The sequence below is a fragment of the Prosopis cineraria genome, unplaced genomic scaffold (assembly GCF_029017545.1).
Source record: "Prosopis cineraria cultivar Desert tree isolate PC_DT_omini unplaced genomic scaffold, ASM2901754v1 PC4, whole genome shotgun sequence".
In the NCBI taxonomy this organism is placed as follows: domain Eukaryota; kingdom Viridiplantae; phylum Streptophyta; class Magnoliopsida; order Fabales; family Fabaceae; genus Prosopis; species Prosopis cineraria.
The window spans coordinates 14,107,225-14,128,135 of record NW_026555335.1 but is presented as its reverse complement, the minus strand read 5'-3'; the positions used below and the strand labels follow the sequence as shown (position 1 = coordinate 14,128,135).

The window sequence follows — 20,911 nt, the reverse complement described above, 5'->3', positions numbered from 1 at the left end:
TATCCGTTAAAAAATATAAGGCATTTTTAATAGAATCTCACCCGAATAAAATAGTTATCTACTTTCAAACTAATCTTATCTTTTTCATATTTATCCTTATTAAATACCTTATAATAAATATAAAATCATTATCAATAGGGATACTTTAAAAAAAAAGACAATAATTACACCTCGAAAGATTAAAAATGCCTTATATTTTTTAACATTCAATTCCTCAAAAAATGCCTTATGTTTTTGAACGGAGGGAGTATGTTATTGTAAAATGATACTCCACCATCCTAGTTTATAAAAATATTTTTGAAAAAAATTACACATATCAATAATGTTCATCAAATACGCTTTACAATTTTATTTTTTTAAAAGTATAAATATAAGTCTTTAAAATACCCTTAATTTAATATAAATTTATTTGTAAAATATTAATTAGAGTAAGAAAATATAATAAGGAGAGAATGCTAACTTCGGCACAAATATAATAAAATTTAAGTTTTATCAAAGTATTTTATATCTTATAATACTGAATCACCTCAAAAAATATATATTTTATAAACTGGGATGGAGAGAGTAGCTCTTAATTGCAGATTTGACATGATTCACCTAAAGCCACCTCCATCATATTTATTAACTATTAATTTGATCAAAATAATGCACTCTTAATTTAATTTTTAAGAAAAATCATGTTTTTAGTTTCTATAATTTTTCATTCAATCTATGGTTTGATTTTTATAGTTTAAAAATGCATAGTTGAATCTTTATGATTATTATGGTTAATTTGACTAAAAACATGGACTTCGAAAGAACAAGTTAAAAATAAGGTTTTATTTCTTTTATCAAAATATAATATTAGTTAATGGTTATTGTCAAACTTTCAAGTTAACTTTAAGAGTTTGTGGGCCTACTTGGTAATTTATTTTGAGAATAATTTTTTATTTTGCAGAATAAAAAAAATAAAAAATTGATTTGATAACATGTTTTTAAAAAATATTTTGAAAAATAAAAATAAAATATTGTTACGAAAAATAGAAAAACAAAAACATTTTTAGATATTTTGGGATTATTGTTTCAAAGAATAAGAAAGAATGAAAAAAACATATATTTTTATTACTATTTTATTTTTAGAATATGCTCTACAAAGTATCAGTTCTCAGAATAATAAAATAGGAACATATCATTTTTACATTTCTAACTTATAAAATTATGTTAATTTATTTATAAGTTTAAATTAGATAAAACTCGATTATACTCATGAGTTGACTTTTTAAGTTTACTATTTTTATATTTCTATTTTATAAAATTGTGCCAATTTATTTATAAACTTGTTGAGTAAGATCTGTATATATTGTGTAGAACTTAATTAATAGAAGTGGTAGAATCCGGTGCAAAAAAAATAAAACTAAAAAAACAAATAGTAATAAAAAAGAAAAAATACCAAAAATAAGTTGCTCTATTTAAAAAAAATTTATATTGAGTATAATAATATATAAATATAGATGGATTTAATGTCAATAATTTATACTTGAAATATATTTAAATTAAATTATAGTTACATTTTATATTTTAATTATTTAATCATGTACTTTAAAATGTTATTTATGAATAGACATAAACTCAAGAGTTTATGATCTAAATTTATATTTTAAATTTATATATTTATCATAAATTTATTTAAATTTATGAGTTTAACAATCTTGAATCTAGCCATTTAAAATATTGAATTGAATAAATAATATTTACCGAATTATTAATTTGCACATAGGATCCCTTCCCTATGGCATTTTAAGATTTCAAGTGGGCTTTAGTGCGAGCCTTGTTTGCTGCAAGAAAACCCAACGCTTATTTTAAATTGTTTTCTTTACACTATTGTTGTGCATTGTCATTAATTAATAGATGGGCCAAAAAGGAAATACATTAATACAAGGAGGAAAAAATAAAAATAATGGAGAATATAAACTTTAAAATAATAAAATTGTTTTTATGCCACTGTAATTCTTTTCTATATTTATATATTAATAAAATGAATAAAATGTAAAACGTAAAACGTAAAACATGTCATATTAATAATAGGAGCAACTTTTTTAGGAAATTATGTGTTATTTAGAAATACGAAAAGTAAAGAACATGATTTAATATTTCTTTTTTAAAACTAAATATTAAACATTAGTTTCTTCATTTAGTATTATAAGACATTTTTCTCTGAAGTATCATTTTAAAATTATGATATGTTTTGTGTCTTTTGTAATTACTTTGTTTTTAAGATTCTGTTAGTTATTTTTTGCCAAATTTAAATCCTCTTAATTAGGAGTATAATTAATGAATTTTTTTAAATAAAATAATTTAAATAAGAATGAACATGAAAAAAAAGTGTGCACTATCTTATTAAAAATATAAATTTATAAAATGCTGTATAATTTTAAAATGTGGGGATATATTTTAAATCAATATTTATTTTTTTAAGGAAGAGGAGAAAGAATGACAGTTAGATCTTAAAGGAATGAATTAATGATAGTTAGATTCCTAAATAAAATTTTTTATAAAATCAATTATAAATATCAATTTAAATAGTTATAATAAAATTTTTTATTATAATTTAACAATTATATTTGATATTTAAATATTTATTTATAATTAAAAATTTTTACTCTGCAATAATTTGAACCAATATTTTGATTTATTTTTTAAAAAATTCATCAGAGGCTCATCTGCCATTAACCTTTTGTCTCAAAAATAATTATGTGCGAAGTCAAGGGATACTTGGACAGTGACGCCGTTAAATGAAACCGTCAAGTTAACGGAAGCAACGGCCATCCTCCGTACAGGTCATGTAACGGAGAAATGGACGTTACCTTCCATGAGAAAGAATCACCTGAGTCAAGAGAAGTCAAAGACACAGATACCCTCCGTCTCGTTGCTTTAAAGCAATCTCTCTCTCTCTCTCTCTCTCTCTCTCTCTCATCTCTGCCGCTTCGCGAAATCCTAAGCACGTTTGCGTTTGTTTCAGACACTATAAAAGGGAACTTCACTATTCCTTACTTTACTCTCCGCTGGAGGACCATCCATGGCTGACCGTGAGAGCTCCGGAGCTCTCATGGACGATAATTCTGAACACCCAGAAAGCAACGAATCAACAGCAGCAGTAGAAGAAGAGCAAGAAAAGGGAGAGGAACGAAATCGAGTCTTTGAAGCACGGCTTAGCGAGTGGCATCAAGGCAAGTTGCAGAGTTCTGAACCTTCCCAGGAAGCAGAGCCTAATTTGGAAACCCTAGCTGTGCCCACTTCGCTTGAAACCGACGAGAAAGATCAGAGTGCCGGTGAGCTTGAGTGTTGACAGTTGTCCTTTTTGCTGAAATCAGAAAGTTTTTTACTTTAGTTTTTTTTTTTTTTTTGCCTTTTTCCATTTTTAATGGCTTTTCGAGTTGGTAATGAGTTGCGTGGTTTGTCCTGCAGATTTGCAGGCGAGCTCTGGTACGCAGGAGGCTTTGGAAGGCGAAAAGAAGGTTAGAACGTTTATACTTGGGCAATTTTGAGTTATATATAAATATCATAGCTAGTTTGGTGTCATCGTTTAAATTGTGTGAGTTTCGTGTCTTTCTGCTTGAAGTTTTGAACTCTGCTTGTCCAGAAGTGAGTTCATAGTTTAAGGTCCAATTAGAAAACCTGTCTTGAATGTTCGCTGGCAAGATTTCTAGATGAGAGCAAATGCATGAAGCTGCGAATGTGATGCGATATTTATTCTGTTTGGTTTGTTCGCCCTTCTAGAATTCTTTAGTAGAAAGAGATTCTAGAAATCGTACTAAATAGGGAATTAGTATGTGCTTAATTGAAGAAATCTTCTCGTCTAATGGCTTCCTGTGTGTTGGTTCACGGAACTTTGGTATATTCCTCTGTTTTAAACACACAAGCTTTTGTAGGGATGTACAGTTCAGGACCCGTGAATGGCTTTAAAGTCTTTAGCTATCAAAATAAGGCGTCGGTATTCATCCTTTTCTTAACTTGTTTTTCCTTTTTTTAGATTGACGAGATTGATGTTGTAAATGTGCAGTTTCAGTCTGTGAACTAAACAGATAAACTAGAATAAAACTATTGAAGGATCACTTAAGTGTAACCACTGGGTTAAGACTTGGAAAAGCTGTCTTCTGAAAAAATCATTGTTAGCCTTTTCATGCATTACCTTTTCTTTCTCTGGTTTGATACCATTTTGGTTGCTTATTTTTTAAAATTTAGTCAGTGTGTGTGTTACAATTTGGTCCCTTAACTTTCAATCTGTTTCAGATTCATTCCTTAATTTTATTGTTTAAAAATGGCCCCTTAACTTTTTTTTCTTAGTAATTCAAAATGAACTCTCATCCCTTATTTTTCTTTAGTGTTCCAAATTTTGAAGGAAAAATTGAAAGTTAAGGGACTGATAATGATGGTTACGCCATCCTACAACAACTGCCTGGTTTTATCTGTTCACAATGAAAGCAGATGCGTAGAAGCTTACCATAAGCTTGAAAAAAAGTCCAAATCAGCCCTCTGGGAAAACTGTTTTGCAGACTCTAAAATGATGAAGTGGTTATAAAAAAACTCTAGAGAAGAAAACAAAGACCAATTGAAAGTTATTTGTTGCATATTAGATGAAAATGGATCTATTGCACTTGTCCTTTTCATAAGAGATGGTCCATGTCTCTGGTGCTTACTTGGAGCTGTCTATGAACTGCTTGCTTCATTTATTTGTGCTGGCGAAAGTCAGACTTGAATCTTTCTGACTTCTTAATGATGTTGGCAGGGTTTTTAAAATACTTCCCCTATTGATTTAGGCATGTGGCTAACATGGCATAAATACACTTCCATTATGTTATTTTATGTACTGATAAAGCGTCTATCTGAGGTTCATTTAGTAGTCAGAAATATGTTGTTTCTTAAGAATCAATATGCTTAATTTGGGTACATCTTAAGTCAGTCAACATGCATTCATGATGGGTCCAGGCTTGTACTTTGGTTTCTGCATTGGTTTATGAACATTTCAGTCTATCAATGATGATTCCAAACTGCAACCTACTTAACTGTTCTTAAATGAACTGGGTCTAACCTAAAAGAACAAAATATCTGTATTACTATTTTGAGTCAAGCATTAGAAAGCTACCTGCTCACTTATTTATTGAGGTATAAAAATAGGCCTTTTCATGAGCTAACCTTTCTCAGGAGCCAGTTGGATCTTCTGGCAAGGAACTTACGAAAAGAGAAGCAGTCCAGACAACTCAAACTCAGATAGAAAGTCAACTTCAGGTGTCAGTGTGTTCAAGTGCATTGTCTGAATTGTCTCCAACATCTGTAACACAATCTTTATCATCTGCTCCTAGTCCAGCTGTACCAGAACAAAGAAAGTCTTCTTCAAAGGTTAACAAGGTAAATGTGCTGGAAGTAGACCAGAAAAAGCCTGCTCACCGTAATACCTTATCTCTTCTTTCTATTGTGAGGACATCCACATCTGATGGATACAACTGGCGTAAGTATGGCCAGAAGCAAGTTAAAAGTCCTACAGGGTCTCGAAGTTATTACAGGTGTACTCATTCAGAATGTTGTGCAAAGAAGATTGAGTGCTGTGACCATTCAGGCCATGTAGTAGAGGTTGTATATAAAAGTCAACACAGCCATGATCCACCGCAAAAGACTAACTCTGGTAGAGAAAGTAAGTTTGCACCATCCAAACGGCCTAATCTAGAGAACATTGTTCTTGAGAATCCCATCAGAGTGCTTAATGATTCAAATCCGTGCCCTTCTTCAAAGGAACCTCCACAAGAAGCACCATGCAGTGCTGATAGGAAAAGACAAAACTCATCTGATCAAAGTGAGAATGGTAAAGCTGCCTTGAAGGATGAGCATGCTATTGTGACAGAGCCCAAAAAAAGGTGAGTTGTTGCAAAGATTTATTTTCCTTGAAGACAAAAATTAATGCATAATATCCTTTTCTTTTCATTTTGGAAGAATTCATTATCTCTGAAGACAAAAATTAATGCATAGATTTATTTTCTCTGAAAACAAAAATTAATGCATAATATATTGTTCTTTTCATTTTGGAAGGATTCATTAGCATGTGGTCTAATTCTCTTCAAATTTGATAATCAGAGTGAAAAAAGGTGACTATACGTGCTTGGATTCTCCAGTAAAACCTGGAAAGAAACAGAAGTTTGTTGTACATGCAGCAGGGGATGTGGGGATATCGGGTGATGGATATCGATGGCGCAAGTATGGGCAGAAAATGGTGAAGGGAAACCCTCATCCAAGGTGCATTCCTAAATCTTTCTGGCTTTCTTCACCTTGCTTGCACGAGTGTGTCAATTTTGGATGCTTATAAAATTGATTATTTTTGGGACCATGAGTTGGCTATCATCTACTAGTCAACTTATGTTAAAACTGAATTAATACTCATCGTCAATTAAGATTGACAAATCCATTCCTCTAATTTTCTGTTTCCAAAATTTGTTGCAGCTTCCACTAACTAATGGCAATGCTGGAAAAGGGAATATATATATATATATATATAGTTAAATCCCAAGCTGGTGGCTCATATGAAGTTTTTTTTTTTTTTATTTTCTTATTTCTTTCAGTAGAAAAGTTAAAATTAGTGGCAGATAGATTGGTAAAAGATTAGATGATAATAGATATCGAGCTGAAAATGTCACTAGTTCTTCAATATGACCCAAAGCTTGACAGTATCAAAGCAGAGTCTCAAATGTGAATGGCAGAGTAAATTGAGTCTTTCTTCATACGAAAACCTATGGTTGCCATGGTTCCATGGTGCAATGATAAGAACCATTTTATTTCTTCAATATGAAGAATTATTAGGGAATTGATTCTAAATGAATGTACTGGGATAGGATTTCAGTCCCCAGACCTGTGTCATCTTTAATGTAATTGGCCTATAGCATATCCTTATTTACCAGAGAAAAGTCACTACTCAGTTAGGTAAAACCTCTCTGCATGGTCCAAGCCATAAATGTTTTCTATTTTTGCTGATTTTTTTCCTCTTTATCTAGTGATGCATTGTTTTCCTCAATTTTTTTTTTCTCCTTAGGATTCAAATGCAGTTTCTAGTATGCAAATGAAGTGTCAGTATATCCCATAGCTTGCTTTATGCATCCAGGCTTTTCAATGAGGTTTATTTGGAAAACAATTGGTTGAGTATTGGTAATCCAGCAAATGTTGAGAATTCAAAGCATGTGAATTATTGTGTTCATGTTCACCCTTTTTAGCGTTGTTCCAGGAATGATATGTTATGACAATTTTGATGTTGAGGAAGTTCAAGTACGATGGACTGTATAACTTTTTGTAGTCTAGAGCTTTGACTTCTCTTTGTAAGGGCTTAAAGGAATTGTTACGGTGGCAAAATATAATATATATATATATATATATAGTGATTATTATTTAAGATGGTTTGGACATGTACAAAAAAGATTATGGGAAACACTTGTGTGGAAAGTAGAACATTTAACTTTGAGCCCTGTCAAAAGGGATAAAGGAAGGCCAAAGAGAATGTTTTTGAAAGTTGTTGATGGAGACTTTTTAATTAATAATATTTTTAAAAGTTTAAGAAATGATATAGCACAATGGGATCATATAATCCATATAGCCAACCTTACCTAGTGGAATAAAGCTTCTTCTTGTTGTTGTATAATGATTATTATTATTGGATAGGATTAGTTTTAGGGATGACTCATCAATTTTTGTAGTGGGCTTTCCACATTGGCGGATTGGAGCTTAGGAATATTCTAGGCTAAGGTTTTATTATCTATATATGGTTGTTACAGTGTTTCAGAGTCTGCGTGGAGAAATCAATTTTAAGAACTTGAGTTCTATATTTTCTTGCGTGCCAGGAACATAATGAAAAACAGACATCTTTAGACTCGCCTTGGCTATTTAATATGTTCCAGTATAAAGTTCTAGGGTTTTAGGTTCCATGTGATCATTGCAACTGTTTTAGTTTTAAGGCGGTCTCTCTAGCTTTGCTTGAAACTTCAAACATGTTGGCGGTTGCACCCAAAGAGATATGATAAAATAGTGAGAGTTAACGGCTGGGGCATATATGTCTTGTGATTTCCATTAATAAAAAAAAACTTTTGACTGTTGAATGTATGCTACCTGCGGCCCGATTTAACTATAAGTTGTTTCTTATGAATAGGTTTGAAGGTAGTAGTAATTATATCTTATGGTGTACTTAGATTGTACTTGTCCTTCATATTTGTGGCTTTTGAAGGCCTACATGCTATAAGAGGAATAACATGGAGATGGATATGTGGGATGCAAATAAGTAGCACATCTATGATGTGTTGTGCCTCTTCCCCTTATTTCATTCTGGCCTATGATTGTCTTCCATTTCTTCTGATGAACAGTTTGAATTTTCAGAAACTACTACAGATGCACTTCTGCTGGATGTCCGGTCCGTAAACACATCGAGACTGCCGTAGATAACTCTAATGCTGTAATCATTACATACAAGGGAGTTCATGATCATGACATGCCGGTGCCTAAGAAACGGCATGGCCCGCCGAGTGCTCCTCTCGTGGCTGCAGCAGCACCTGCTTCAATGAACAATTCACAACAGTTAAAGAAAATAGACAAACTGCAGAAGCAAAAATCTTCTACGCAGTGGTCGGTGGACACTGAAGGCGAATTAACCGGGGAAGCCTTGGAACTTGGGGGTGAGAAAGCAATGGAATCAGCTCGAACTCTCTTGAGCATCGGTTTTGAAATAAAGCCTTGCTGAAAGATCTCCCAGAAAAACCTGCAGTTGTATCTGTATAAATTAATTGGCGGGTATTGTGTAATTTTTTTTTTTTCACTTACTAAATTTTTTTCCCTTTAGTTTTCTTTCCACGTAGTGTTTCAGTGGAACAATTTGTTAATATTTTGGTTGTACAACCTTCCAAGTTGGCTAAAAGTGTTTGGTAGCGTTGTAATGAAAATAGGGCTGATTGACATCCCCTTTATTCCGATTGATGGCAGCAATTACTCAAAACATTCTGATAAAGTTTGGTGGATGAGCTTACTTAGGATTTCAAAGTTGTCTTGCTCCACTTGGTTCAACCTGCAAGGTGTAGGTATGAACGTTTGCATTAGTTCAACTTTTTTTCCTTTAGGATTTTTTGCACTTACGAGAATTAGTGGTGTGCACGAGATTGGGATGACTCTATCCCATGTCCTGTCCTGAAATGGGCTGGCTGGGATTAAATTTTTCTCTCATGTCTTATCTTGTTTGGGATTGGAATGGGACAAGAGGTGATGGGACTGACAAATCTAAGTAAATGAGATAGAGCTGAAAAAGAAAAGATATGAAAAAGTAAGAATTAAGCAATTAGTTTCTGTGATAATATCCACATATTTAAATTGAGTAATCAAGTGTATTTGTTCTGTTGTTTACATTATTTGTTTTGAGGATTAATGATCAAATAAGGTTTTTAACTTTTACTTGAAAATTGTCTTGAATATAAAACTCTTAAAATATATAAAATAAACTTTAAACGTTTAAAGTCATAATAAAATAAACTTTGACCATTAATTTTTTTAATATTATGATTGTCCATGCAGATACTGTAACACTTAGAGTTAAATTTGTAGAAAAACAAATTTTAAATAGTATTTGTGTGAACAGTAATAGTGTTAAAAAGTTAACGGTCAAAATTTATTTTAATATGAATTTAAAAGTTTAAAATTTATTTTGTATATTTTAAAAGTTCAGGATTCTTAATGATTTTCAAGCAATATTTTAAAATCCTATTTACTCATTAACCCTTGTTTTAAAGTATCAGCATTTAGTAATCTCGTCAAAATGTAAAATAATAAGAAATCTTGTGAATTTAATATAAAATATATCATGTTGTAAGCTTAAAATATTCTCATAAAAAATTAATATATTGTTTTAAATTACAAATTAAAGTGCACTAGACATAGTACTAAAATAGCAAACTTGAAATTCTTATAAAGGGAGTAATAAAACTAACATGATCACAATAAACCAAATATATAACTTATCTCCAGCATAATATTTATCAAACCACATTTAAGTTCAAAACAATACAAGTAAATCATAATTTACAAGGAGAGAATGATAAATAAGTCTCAAGGGATTAATTAATTTAACTTAAGTCTCAAGCGTTAAATTATAGGAATTTGTAATTTGGTTCTCAATTTTATAATTTTGTTGTGATGAATTTATAACTTATGTTTTAAATTTTAACATGAAAAATAAATTTGTTTACTTTTTAAATATATTAAAATTTAAAAAATCAGTTATAAATTCATCACAATAAAATTATAAAATTAAGGTTGAACTTATAAATTCAAATTTAACATTTGAAACTTAAGTTAAATTAATTAATTTTTTTAGAACTTCTCTATCATTTTTGCATTTACAAGTGATGAAATGTTAGAAAGGTGAATTTCAAGAAAAAAATTAAAATGCATCTATCATATAAAATTAATAAAATAATACATGTATATTGGGGACAAGATAAGATGTTTCAATGCCCAAATCATGTCCCGTTTTGTCTCAAATATTTTTCAGACCAAACTTAACTCGTCTTGGCATGGTTAAGATGAAGATGAGTAAGTTGAGATTGAGATTGAGATTTCATGAACATCCCTGACATAAGATAGGAGAGATAGTCATACAAATGAGACGTTGTGTATGTTCTTTTTTCCCCTTTATTTTTGTATCTATCAATAGATAACATAAATTCTATACAAAGTATTTTTTATAACCTATGAATAGTGTAGTTTATGAGTTTACTTTTGGGTCTACAACTGTTTGGTTATTATAATTTCTTTCCTCTATTCTTTTCTTCAATTATATTCTATGTATATATCCTTTGAAATGATTTAATATATTTAAAATTGTAATTTTTGTTCTTATAGCAAAAGATAAATTTATTTTCAATAGCATTGAGAATATTTTCTGAACGAATATGATAATTTCTATTCGACTTTTGGAGTCAGTCTTAACAAGAATATTACTCGGGCATTTGATCACGGGAAATGATGGGAAGAATTTTATCTAAGGATCATGAATGTGACATATTTTCAAATTATCACCAAAATATTTTGAAATCTCACTACAACATGTTGGGCCTGAATTAAAATAAAATTACTATAAAACAAAATGAGAGAAATATCATTTTTCAGTATGCTACAATGTAATAAGTAACATAAGAAAATTTATGAATGAAGTAAAATATTTAATAAGTAATGTAATTGATTAATTATAAAAGTCCACGTGATGATTTAAATCATGGACAAAAGAGTAAAAATACTTATGAATTCATTAGCTAAAAGTATTTAGTAACATAAAGTGAAAAAAATGATAAGATATCCATAATATTACTTAAGTTGGTTCAAGATTGACTAATTTATTAAATCCCCAAATGTTAACCCTCTATGATCATTATATGCTCCTCTTTTTCCCACATATTTATATTTGGAACCGATTGACCTTCTCATGTTTCAGACATGTCTCATTTTTTTTTAATAATCATTGGAGCATCTTCAGTTGGAATATGAGATTTAATAATTTTCATTTAGATCAACAATGGCATCTAGCTGATATTTTGCAATATTTTATGAATACATTTGATGAATTTTGTATTCATATTGTTGTTTGAGAGGATCTATAAAATAATGATAATACATTTCATATATTTTTTTTCGACTATCTTTTTCTTCCCTTCATGTTGAAAAAACTTGGTTAATTGATAACAAACTCTCATATAGACATGTCTCTTAATTCTATTTATTTCCTTTAGAAATCTTTTGTTTCATTTAGAGACAAACAAGGCGTACTCATCCTTGTGCAGTATGGTGAGACAATAAGAATAAACATTAGACATTCAATAATTTTAACATAAAAAATATATCTGGCTCTTGGCCAAAGGTGAATTTTAGTATGAGAAGTTTTTTAACTTAATATATGTATAAGTGTAGCAATACATAAGATCACATATGTCAACACTAAAATGGAAAGTTTGTTCTTATAAGTATTAATTTTGTTCTTATAAGTATTAATCTAGCTTCTTTTGAAGGCTTTGATAAATAATTGTGCTAGATCATTAATTTAAAATTAGGCCTTTTAACTAGTTTTTTTGATAAACATATGATAATTGTTGAAAGCTTGAGACATAATTTCACTAGAATTTTCAATATGAAATGCCTTGATCACATATTCTAAAAATTTGTATTCAATATAATGCTTTATTCAAACAATTTTACAAGTTTCAAGTTGCAAATTAGAAATAGTAATACCTCAAACCATCTTAGAAATGTATCTGACAAAATTTATCAAATACTAATTATCCATATAGATTTAATATATTTTTAGAAATGCAAAGATTTATATTCCAAATCATAACTAGTAATTTTCTTATCATCAACTCTTTGACAACAAGTAGCATGTACTAATTATCAAATTACATAATATGTATGTTGGCTATTCATGAAGAATCTCTTAGTTCTTCAATTAGTATCAACATATGTTTTCAATAATTCTTTTTATCATATGTATGATCCAAAATAAATAAAAAATTATGCCCAAAATATATTTTTTTCAATCAACAAACTTCTAGTTTATTGTAACATTTTTTTAACCAATAGTAAAATTTTTAATTCTCTAATCCGATTTATAATCTCAAAATAATATTAATTTAGGATATCTATTATGCTTTAAGAAAAAATATATAAATAAATAAGTGAAACTTTATCCAACATTAACAAACACTTGTATTCCAATAATGTCTTTCTCACATGTGAATTATGCAAACAGACTTCCCTTATTTCTATCCTTCCCAAATTTCAAAGACAACTAGCATATAGCCAAAAGATAATATGCTTTTCACTTGGATGCCCAAGTACTTTTCAATTAATAGACAACCATTTAATTAAGCTATTATTTTCATACCTTTGGCAAAATGAAGCTATAATTTAGATATATCGATCATATTTTTCACTTCTAATCATATTTTTATCCAAAAAAAAATCTTCATTAATTCTTCAAGAACTACCATGTATCGATGGCTAACACACATAAGCAAACACATAAATATATGTTCTCATTATTCACTAATAACACATTCAATTTAATTTACTTTCTTTTTTGCATTCAAGGTATGAATATGAAATGATTCAATTTTTTTTTTCGTCACATATTTTTTTTAAAAATTTCCTTATCCAAAATATAATTAATATTCCTTATAATACACACACACAAGATCTATTTCTTGAACTAACGAAGAAATTTATAGGAGCATGTAAAAAAATTCCATAAAGACTATATATAAAGATTAAAGTTCAATACTTTATAATTAATTTATGATGTGTAAGGGTTAGAGTGAAATGAAGAATAACATCCAACATATTATGAATATTATAATATAAAATAAATTAAATTATCCAAACTATTTAAACATTCTTGAATTTAACTTACAATACCCACATAGTTTCACAATATCACAAAAATAATTTTGTCCATCAACATCAACTATCACCTACTCATAATAAACTTTCTCAAAAAATTAAACAATTTCTCATTTTATATTTTCCCTCAAGTATCACGTACAACAAGTTTAATTCCTCGAATATACATGTATACTATTATGATAAATGTTTAAAATTCATGAAATTAATATTTAATTTCCATGGAATATCATCATATTTAATTTTCATATTTTTAAATTTGAAAATAAATTGACACAATATATTAATATCTTGATATGATCAATAATGATATGACTACTAATTGCTTTTTTTAGTCTATTTAATTTTATGCCACACTTGGTTTATATTTTCTTCAATATCTCATAATTTTTTTTAGTTTCATAACTTCTTTGGCATTTACTTTTAATAAAATTGTTACCCATTTGCTTAAATGGCTTCACATCATGTTGAAACTATTGATCAAAATTTTAATAACGACGGCAGAATATCATTATTTTAATATACATGGCAAAACATTATTGCCTTTAATTCTCAATTTGTGATCATAACAAAACAAACATTTTAATTAGTCTTCATAACTATTATCTCTCGATGACACAATTCTTTATAAGCTATTAGTCTTTAGGATTGTAGATAAAATATTTTTAATGCTATCAATTTTTTTTTTGTGGCGAAATGATTGAATCATTATCCTTTAAGATTACATTATTTGTAGCAACAATTTTTTTTCATCTTTATTGCAACCATGAAGTTGTCTTTTACAAAAGACTATTATCAAAAGTGATATAACTTCTAGACATTTAATCATAATATCAAAAGTAGTATTATGGCTCATGGCCATTCAATAACATGAATTTAAAATATCAATACGAATCAAATTCATTATTACAAACATATAAGAATAAAGCTTAAACTTTTAAGTGATAAACTATGAAAAATATAAGAATGCCATAGAGTAAAAATAAAATAAGGTAAATTTTTATATTACTCAACATAAATTTCAATTTAGCCATGAATAAATATAATTGATATACCTTCTTTGAAATTGCAAGGCCATCATTGTGTCTAAAGAAACCTGAAAAATTTTATTGTATTGGATTGATTGACTTATTTCCACATAATCAATAGGAATCAACAAATGATCGATAAGAAAATCTAAAAACTTGTGCCATGGAATAATTTGGTTAAGTATAGTGTTGATAAAATGTTTTTAAAGTAGAAAGAATAAGAAATTGAGATGAAAGAAATGAAGAAAATAAGAGAGAATTGTTCAGTAAAGAAGGAGTGATTCTTATTCTTTTTTTTTTATCCCCCATGTGTCTACATTACCTTTATTTATATGACCTCAACATGAAAGATTAACTCCAAGAGTTACAAACATGTAAAGAAGCAAATTAAACAATATAATTGTATAATTGAAATTGAAAGTTATGCAATTTAAATAGTTTAATAATAAGTATGTTTTCAAAAATAAAAGATCGTGAGTTCAATTTTACTTGTAACTTTAAAATATTAGTACTTACTCTCTAATGTGAAAGGTTGGGACGTCAAAACTAATTATAATATTCATAACATTTTTTTTAATTTTTCCATTCTGTTCTTTAACCTAAAGTTTTATTATATTCTTTGTCTTGCATTATCATAACAATGAAATTCTCATTTTCCACTAACAATGTTTAAAAAGCAGAATTAGAAAAAGTGGAAGAAAACAACAAGCAAAAACGACAAGAGTTTTTCATAGCAAAACGACAAGGAAAGTACCGGACGTAGCCGGTAAAAATGCACTGCAAGAACCGGATTTGCGGGTAAAGCTTAATCTTGTCCCTGTCCCAACCTTCACTTGCTCCTTGATTCTCTCTCTCCGTCTCCTCAACTTTTCGCTAATTAAACTTAGTTCACTACATCAAATTCAAATCAACTTCGGACATCAAAATATTAGTTCGAATATCAAAGATCAAACCCATTGCTTTTCAGTGTGTTTGTGTCACTTGGAGGAAGACACCCTTTTCCTCGCATTTTCTGGGAAACTTTCCCTACTAATTTCTGGGGAAAAAAAGCATGGTGGCTGCAAAGGAATGTGTCAGCTTTTTCTCCATGTGGAGCGACTGAAGTGGGGAAAAACAGAGAGATGAATAATACGCGGCACAGTTGAACGCCCGTATTTTCTTTCTTTTTGAGGTTGCAGAGTGCTCTCGTTTTCCACAATGCAGAATGGAATCTCAGAGTTTCGAGGCTTTCGTAAGCTCGTTTTGAAAGTTATCGGGAATATAGATAGAATGCAACCCCTTTTTTGCCCATTTAAACCCTAACTTTGGTTAAAAAAAAAAAAGGTGAACCCATTTTGGCTTCGATCATGTTATAGTCCTAAACCCTACTGGCTTCAAGTTTTCCGGGTTTGGGCTGTTTGGAATTTTGGGCATGAGAGGAACGGGGTCAGTGGCTTTGTTGTCTGTTAAATTTTAGGTTTTGGGTGGCTCAGAGCGTCTCTGAGAGTAATTTGAGAACTTTGACTGATTCCCACGTATCCAAGAGCCTGAGACTACAGTCATAGGATTTTGGATGCAAGAACCTAAGATCTGTGTTTGGGAGTGTTGAAGAGTTCAACTACTGTAAAAATGAGGGTTTCATTGAGTTTCATAGGCTGCTGATATATATTGGCGCTTAAAGAACCCACTGGGTGGTGGCCGGTTAAATTGGAATATTTTTTGTGACTGTTTGGAAAGTTCTGGAACCCAAATCAATGTCTGGAGCTCCAAGATTTAGGTCTATGAATGTTGCTGATTCAGAAGCAAGGCCTGTGCTTGGACCTGCTGGAAACAAGTCTGGATCATATAGTTCGAGGAAACCAACTTCGAAACCACTGAGGAATGCTGATAAATTGCGGGACGAGATTGTGTCATCAAAAGAGAAGAAATCGCGTCAATTTTCCACAATTGTCACTTCCTCTCCTCAGTCACATCCTTCAAGTGTTGCTTCAGTACTCCGTCGGCATGAGCAGTTGTTGCATTGCAATTTGTCCTTGAACGCTTCATGTTCGTCTGATGCCTCCACAGATTCATTTCATAGTCGAGCATCTACTGGCAGATTGATTCGGTCAAATAGTCTAGGTAGTAGAAGGAAGCTGATTGTGACAAAGCCAAGGAGTGTTGCTTCTGACGGTGTTTTAGAATCTCTTCCTCCTGATGATTTGCAGTCCAAGAAGCGGTGTGCCTGGGTTACGCCAAATACTGGTTTGTTCTTCTCTTTTACTTTTCCTGAATGCATAAGAAGACATTTATTACCGAATACTGATTTTGGAACTGACACGGCCCATGATTTGGTATTATCTCAAATTTCAATCAGGAATATCCACATGGTAGTTGACTTCAAATTTATCCAGAGCTTATATAGCTACTGTATGATTTTCGTTGGGCTTGGAGATGAATTCCAGTTCATCAAGATTGAGATTATAGATTAAACATTTTGGGTTCTTCAAACTGTCACATTTGGATTTGATTGTACTCTTTTCCCTATAAGTCGTCAAATGGGCTTGGATTTCAGTTTTCTGATGCTTGGTTGCTTCCGTAAGATATTTGAGTCCCTTTAATTTTATTGTGTTGTGCTTCAAATTATCATGTATGACACTTCAATGTTTGCTCTTCCCCCCTCATAGATTTCGTTTGATGCTTTCAGGATAAAAAATGAAATATATAGTATCATACCTATTAGTTAGTATGAAATGGTATGTGCCTGGTCCTGACATATTGATGGTTATTAACCTGAGTGGTCTTTATAGCAAGATGCCAGGTCTTATCTTTTCCAGAAAGTCTTCATAAGATTTGTTTTGAACTTGATTAGCATTTTTCTCAGTTTTGCTTCCTAACTAAGTTCAACTGTTGACAATAGAGCCGTGTTATGCTACTTTTCACGATGAAGAATGGGGAGTTCCGGTTCATGATGACAAGTATGTGATGCAAATTTTGACTGTCAAGTCCTTCTAAAGGAAAATAAGAATATTCCTCCTCAGGTAGATGTTTATCTTGACACTTTATTCATGCAGGAAATTATTTGAGCTTCTTGTATTTTCAAGTGCTCTGGGAGAACTCAGTTGGCCGACCATTCTAAGCAAAAGACATATTTTTAGGTATTGCTTCTCTACAAATCGCATACTGCCTTTTCTTTTCATTTTAACTTCAAAATTAATTTCAAGCCTCAAATATGAACTGGCTTCTTGAGAAACCTTTGCCCTCATCCGTAACATCTTTCCCCACGATTTTGCTTGCAGTATTTTTTTACTAGAGGTTATTTGCAGGGAAGTTTTTGCAGAATTTGATCCGGTTTCTGTCTCAAATATGAATGAGAAGAAAATAATGGCACCGGGAACTGCTGCGAGCTCTCTACTCTCAGAACTTAAACTGCGTGCTATAATTGAGAATGCGCGTCAAATAACAAAGGTAGATTATCAAATAACAAAACATGCACCTTGGTAATTGGTTCCTAAGTTTTATACTTAATTCTTGGACCCATTAGAAGCGAAGAGAAACCATGAACCACAGGCTTGATTGTATACTTACAATGTTACACTAGTTAGACAAGTAAGTCCGCAAGTTTATGTCTTGCAAGGTTTGGTGGTATTTTCTGTACTGTTGCACATATATTTCAGCATTGTGCTTGAGTTTAATTTGGGCGCTGTCTTTTTGCCTCATCGTTGTAAGTTGTGACAATGTGACAGATAGGCAGTGTGTCTTGAATTTTCTGCTCAATCAATTGAATGGCCTAAAATTGTTATTTTGTGATCATTTGGTTTGGTAGATTCAGTGCTAAAGTAATGGGATGATGGTGGTGGTCCTGTTCCTTATTCAATATGCAAGATCCATATGGGACGAACGATGAATGGCATGATCTTCTGTGAACCTGATCTCTCAGGAATCCAAATTATGCAATAGCAGTTATAACTAATTATTTTGGATTCTTTAACCTGCCATGTTGCTTAGCTGGATTGTCCTAACGTTAAACCAAAAATATGGGTGCATCAGAAGTGGGCCTCACTATAAAGCTAATTAGTATGCTTACATATTCGTTAATGAGTGATGTATTCTTAAAACATTTTATAGCTCGGATTGGATCTACCTACCTGAGAATTTTGCCACGAAAATTCCCGTTTTGTACTGAACAGCCATAATTGCAGAAAGCTTTTGTAGATATGATGATCATCACCACACCTAACATTCTGCAGGTTTTTAACGATATGCCAGGTCACAGTGAGTTTGGGTCATTTGAGAAGTATATTTGGAGCTTTGTGAACCACAGCCCATAGTGAGCAGATTCAGGTACCCTAGACAGGTTCCTGTGAAAACCCCAAAAGCAGATGTTATCAGCAAAGACCTGGTGAGGAGGGGATTCCGCAGTGTGGGCCCCACCGTCGTGTACTCCTTCATGCAGGTTGCTGGGTTAACAAATGACCATCTCATCACCTGCTTCAGGTTCCAGGACTGTATTATAGCAGCAGCTCCACCACCACCAGAAGCGAAAGAAGAGAATGGCATCATCAATGGCAGTACTGAGCAAAAGGAGACTACTAACATGGAGGTGCTGGAATCCGATCTGTCCATTGCCATTGATGACTTGCGCTTCACTTCAGAGTAATGGCTTCTAATGGGATTGTGAGGAAGATGATAGAGCCTTGGCCCTCAGGTTCTATTATCAGCTCAACTGATATTAACTGATTTGATCCTATGGTGGTGGGGAATTTGTGTAAAAATTTCATGGGGTTCCTCCTTGAACCTGATGAATTCTTGTATTTTTGTAGAATTGTAGATTGTAGATTGTAGATTATTATTATTATGATCACGAATGAATTGAATCGAAGTGGTGCCACTGCTGATGTAGGAGCCTTGTTACGTTAATGTCCATTTTTTGTACAGTTAGAAATATCAGTGATGGGAATACTTGGTTTAAATCCACTTTCAGGCGTATAGTTGAAGAAAGTAATTTACTTTTTGATCTTTTGTTTTTATATTTGTCATTTGCCACTTTGATTCGAAAGAAGAAAAAAATTGTACAAGGTTGTTGCTTTATTGGTATAATCCGTTATCTTTTGTAAGGTAAAAAAAAAATATATTTGAAAACTAAGGATCTTTAATTTGTATTATTGGGATTAAAAGATTTTTAAAAAGTTAAGTTTCTTGGAAGTCTATATAAATAAATGGTTGTATCAAAAATTACAATATGGTTTTTTAAATTTAGGTGATATCTTAATCTCAAGACATTCTTATATCAAAAAAAAAAAAATCAAATTATAATAACTTTACAAAATACAAATAATAACACACACACACACATTAAATATTATATTAAATGTTTATTTTTTAAATATTTACAATGTTATTAAAGTAATTTATTAATTTTAAAAATTATTGTTGATGTTGATTTTTTTTCCTTTTGGTAAGTATAAGATTCACCTACAGCACATAATATCTTCCTAAGGTACTAAGAGCAATTAATAGACCATTCTCAACTAAATTATTATATATATATAAAGGTAATTCAAACCCTAATTATCTTTATAATATCACTTATATTAACTTTAGTTGATAATTTTTTGTTAATTATTAACAGACACATAATATGTCAAAGGCAAGCTCTCTCCCTCTTCTTGTTTTTTTTTTTTTTGAGTTTTTGCATTCAACTGATATTGGCAATTTATGTGTATGTAAACGTTTGTGTTTCATTTTTAATGAGGCATGACTATGTTATAGCTAAATTTTAAAATATTAAAAAAAAAGTTACATACAATATAACATAAATAATAATAAATAATAACAACGATAAAACATAGGGCGCGTGTCACTTTGTCCCCTAATTCCTATCAATAGAAAGGTGGTTCCACCCCACAACCACCAAGGTTTTAACATGTCAAATTATAATAACTTTACAAAATACAAATAATAACTTTTAAATGTATAAAATATTTTTTATTTTTAAAATATTTAAAATTTTATTTAAATATTTCATTAATTTTGAACCGTTGTTGTGTTGCTGACGACTTCTTGTGTTTTGTCATAGGGCACATACAATATGATAATAATAAATAGATGACAACGATAAAACATAGGGCATGTGTTACTTTGTCTCCTGGACTCCTTTGCTGATAGACATGTTTTGGTTCACCTACAACTATGGTTAAATTGTGGATGGATTGGTCATAATTAATATAATATATTTCTAAGTTTATATATTAAATATTACATTAGAGGAAATATTTTTATAAAATATTACTTTTCAAAATTAAATTTTTAGGATGAATTTTAATAATTTTATTTGCTATTTTTATTATCAAATATCATTCTATTAATATACAAAAATTGGAAGGCAAGAGAATGAGAGGTTGCCACCTCTTCAATTTAGCAAACTCAAATGTGTAATTAAAAAATAAATATTTTATAATTTTAAAAAAATTAAAAATAATAATCAT

General features: G+C 30.7%; 1 protein-coding gene and 1 pseudogene across 1 annotated transcript; both read left to right on the top strand.

Moving 5' to 3' along the window:
* The first annotated feature begins 2,919 nt into the window (after positions 1-2,919).
* LOC129309179 (probable WRKY transcription factor 32) lies at positions 2,920-8,970 on the top strand. Its single transcript, XM_054950586.1, has 5 exons — positions 2,920-3,308; positions 3,445-3,494; positions 5,182-5,888; positions 6,106-6,264; positions 8,383-8,970. Exons 1-5 carry the CDS (start codon positions 3,056-3,058, stop codon positions 8,741-8,743), a joined length of 1,530 nt encoding a protein of 509 aa, XP_054806561.1. The 5' UTR covers positions 2,920-3,055; the 3' UTR covers positions 8,744-8,970.
* A 6,332-nt stretch (positions 8,971-15,302) lies between these two features.
* On the top strand, positions 15,303-19,438 carry LOC129309428 (uncharacterized; annotated as a pseudogene).
* Positions 19,439-20,911: the final 1,473 nt, after the last annotated feature.

Bases quoted from the DNA above. Each gene is read 5' to 3' on its own strand.
- LOC129309179 (XM_054950586.1), top strand. From the start codon at position 3,056: ATGGCTGACCGTGAGAGCTCCGGAGCTCTCATGGACGATAATTCTGAA. The intron at 3,309-3,444 runs GTGAGCTTGAGT...TTTGTCCTGCAG, and splicing joins CGAGAAAGATCAGAGTGCCG to ATTTGCAGGCGAGCTCTGGT. The intron at 6,265-8,382 runs GTGCATTCCTAA...TTGAATTTTCAG, and splicing joins AAGGGAAACCCTCATCCAAG to AAACTACTACAGATGCACTT.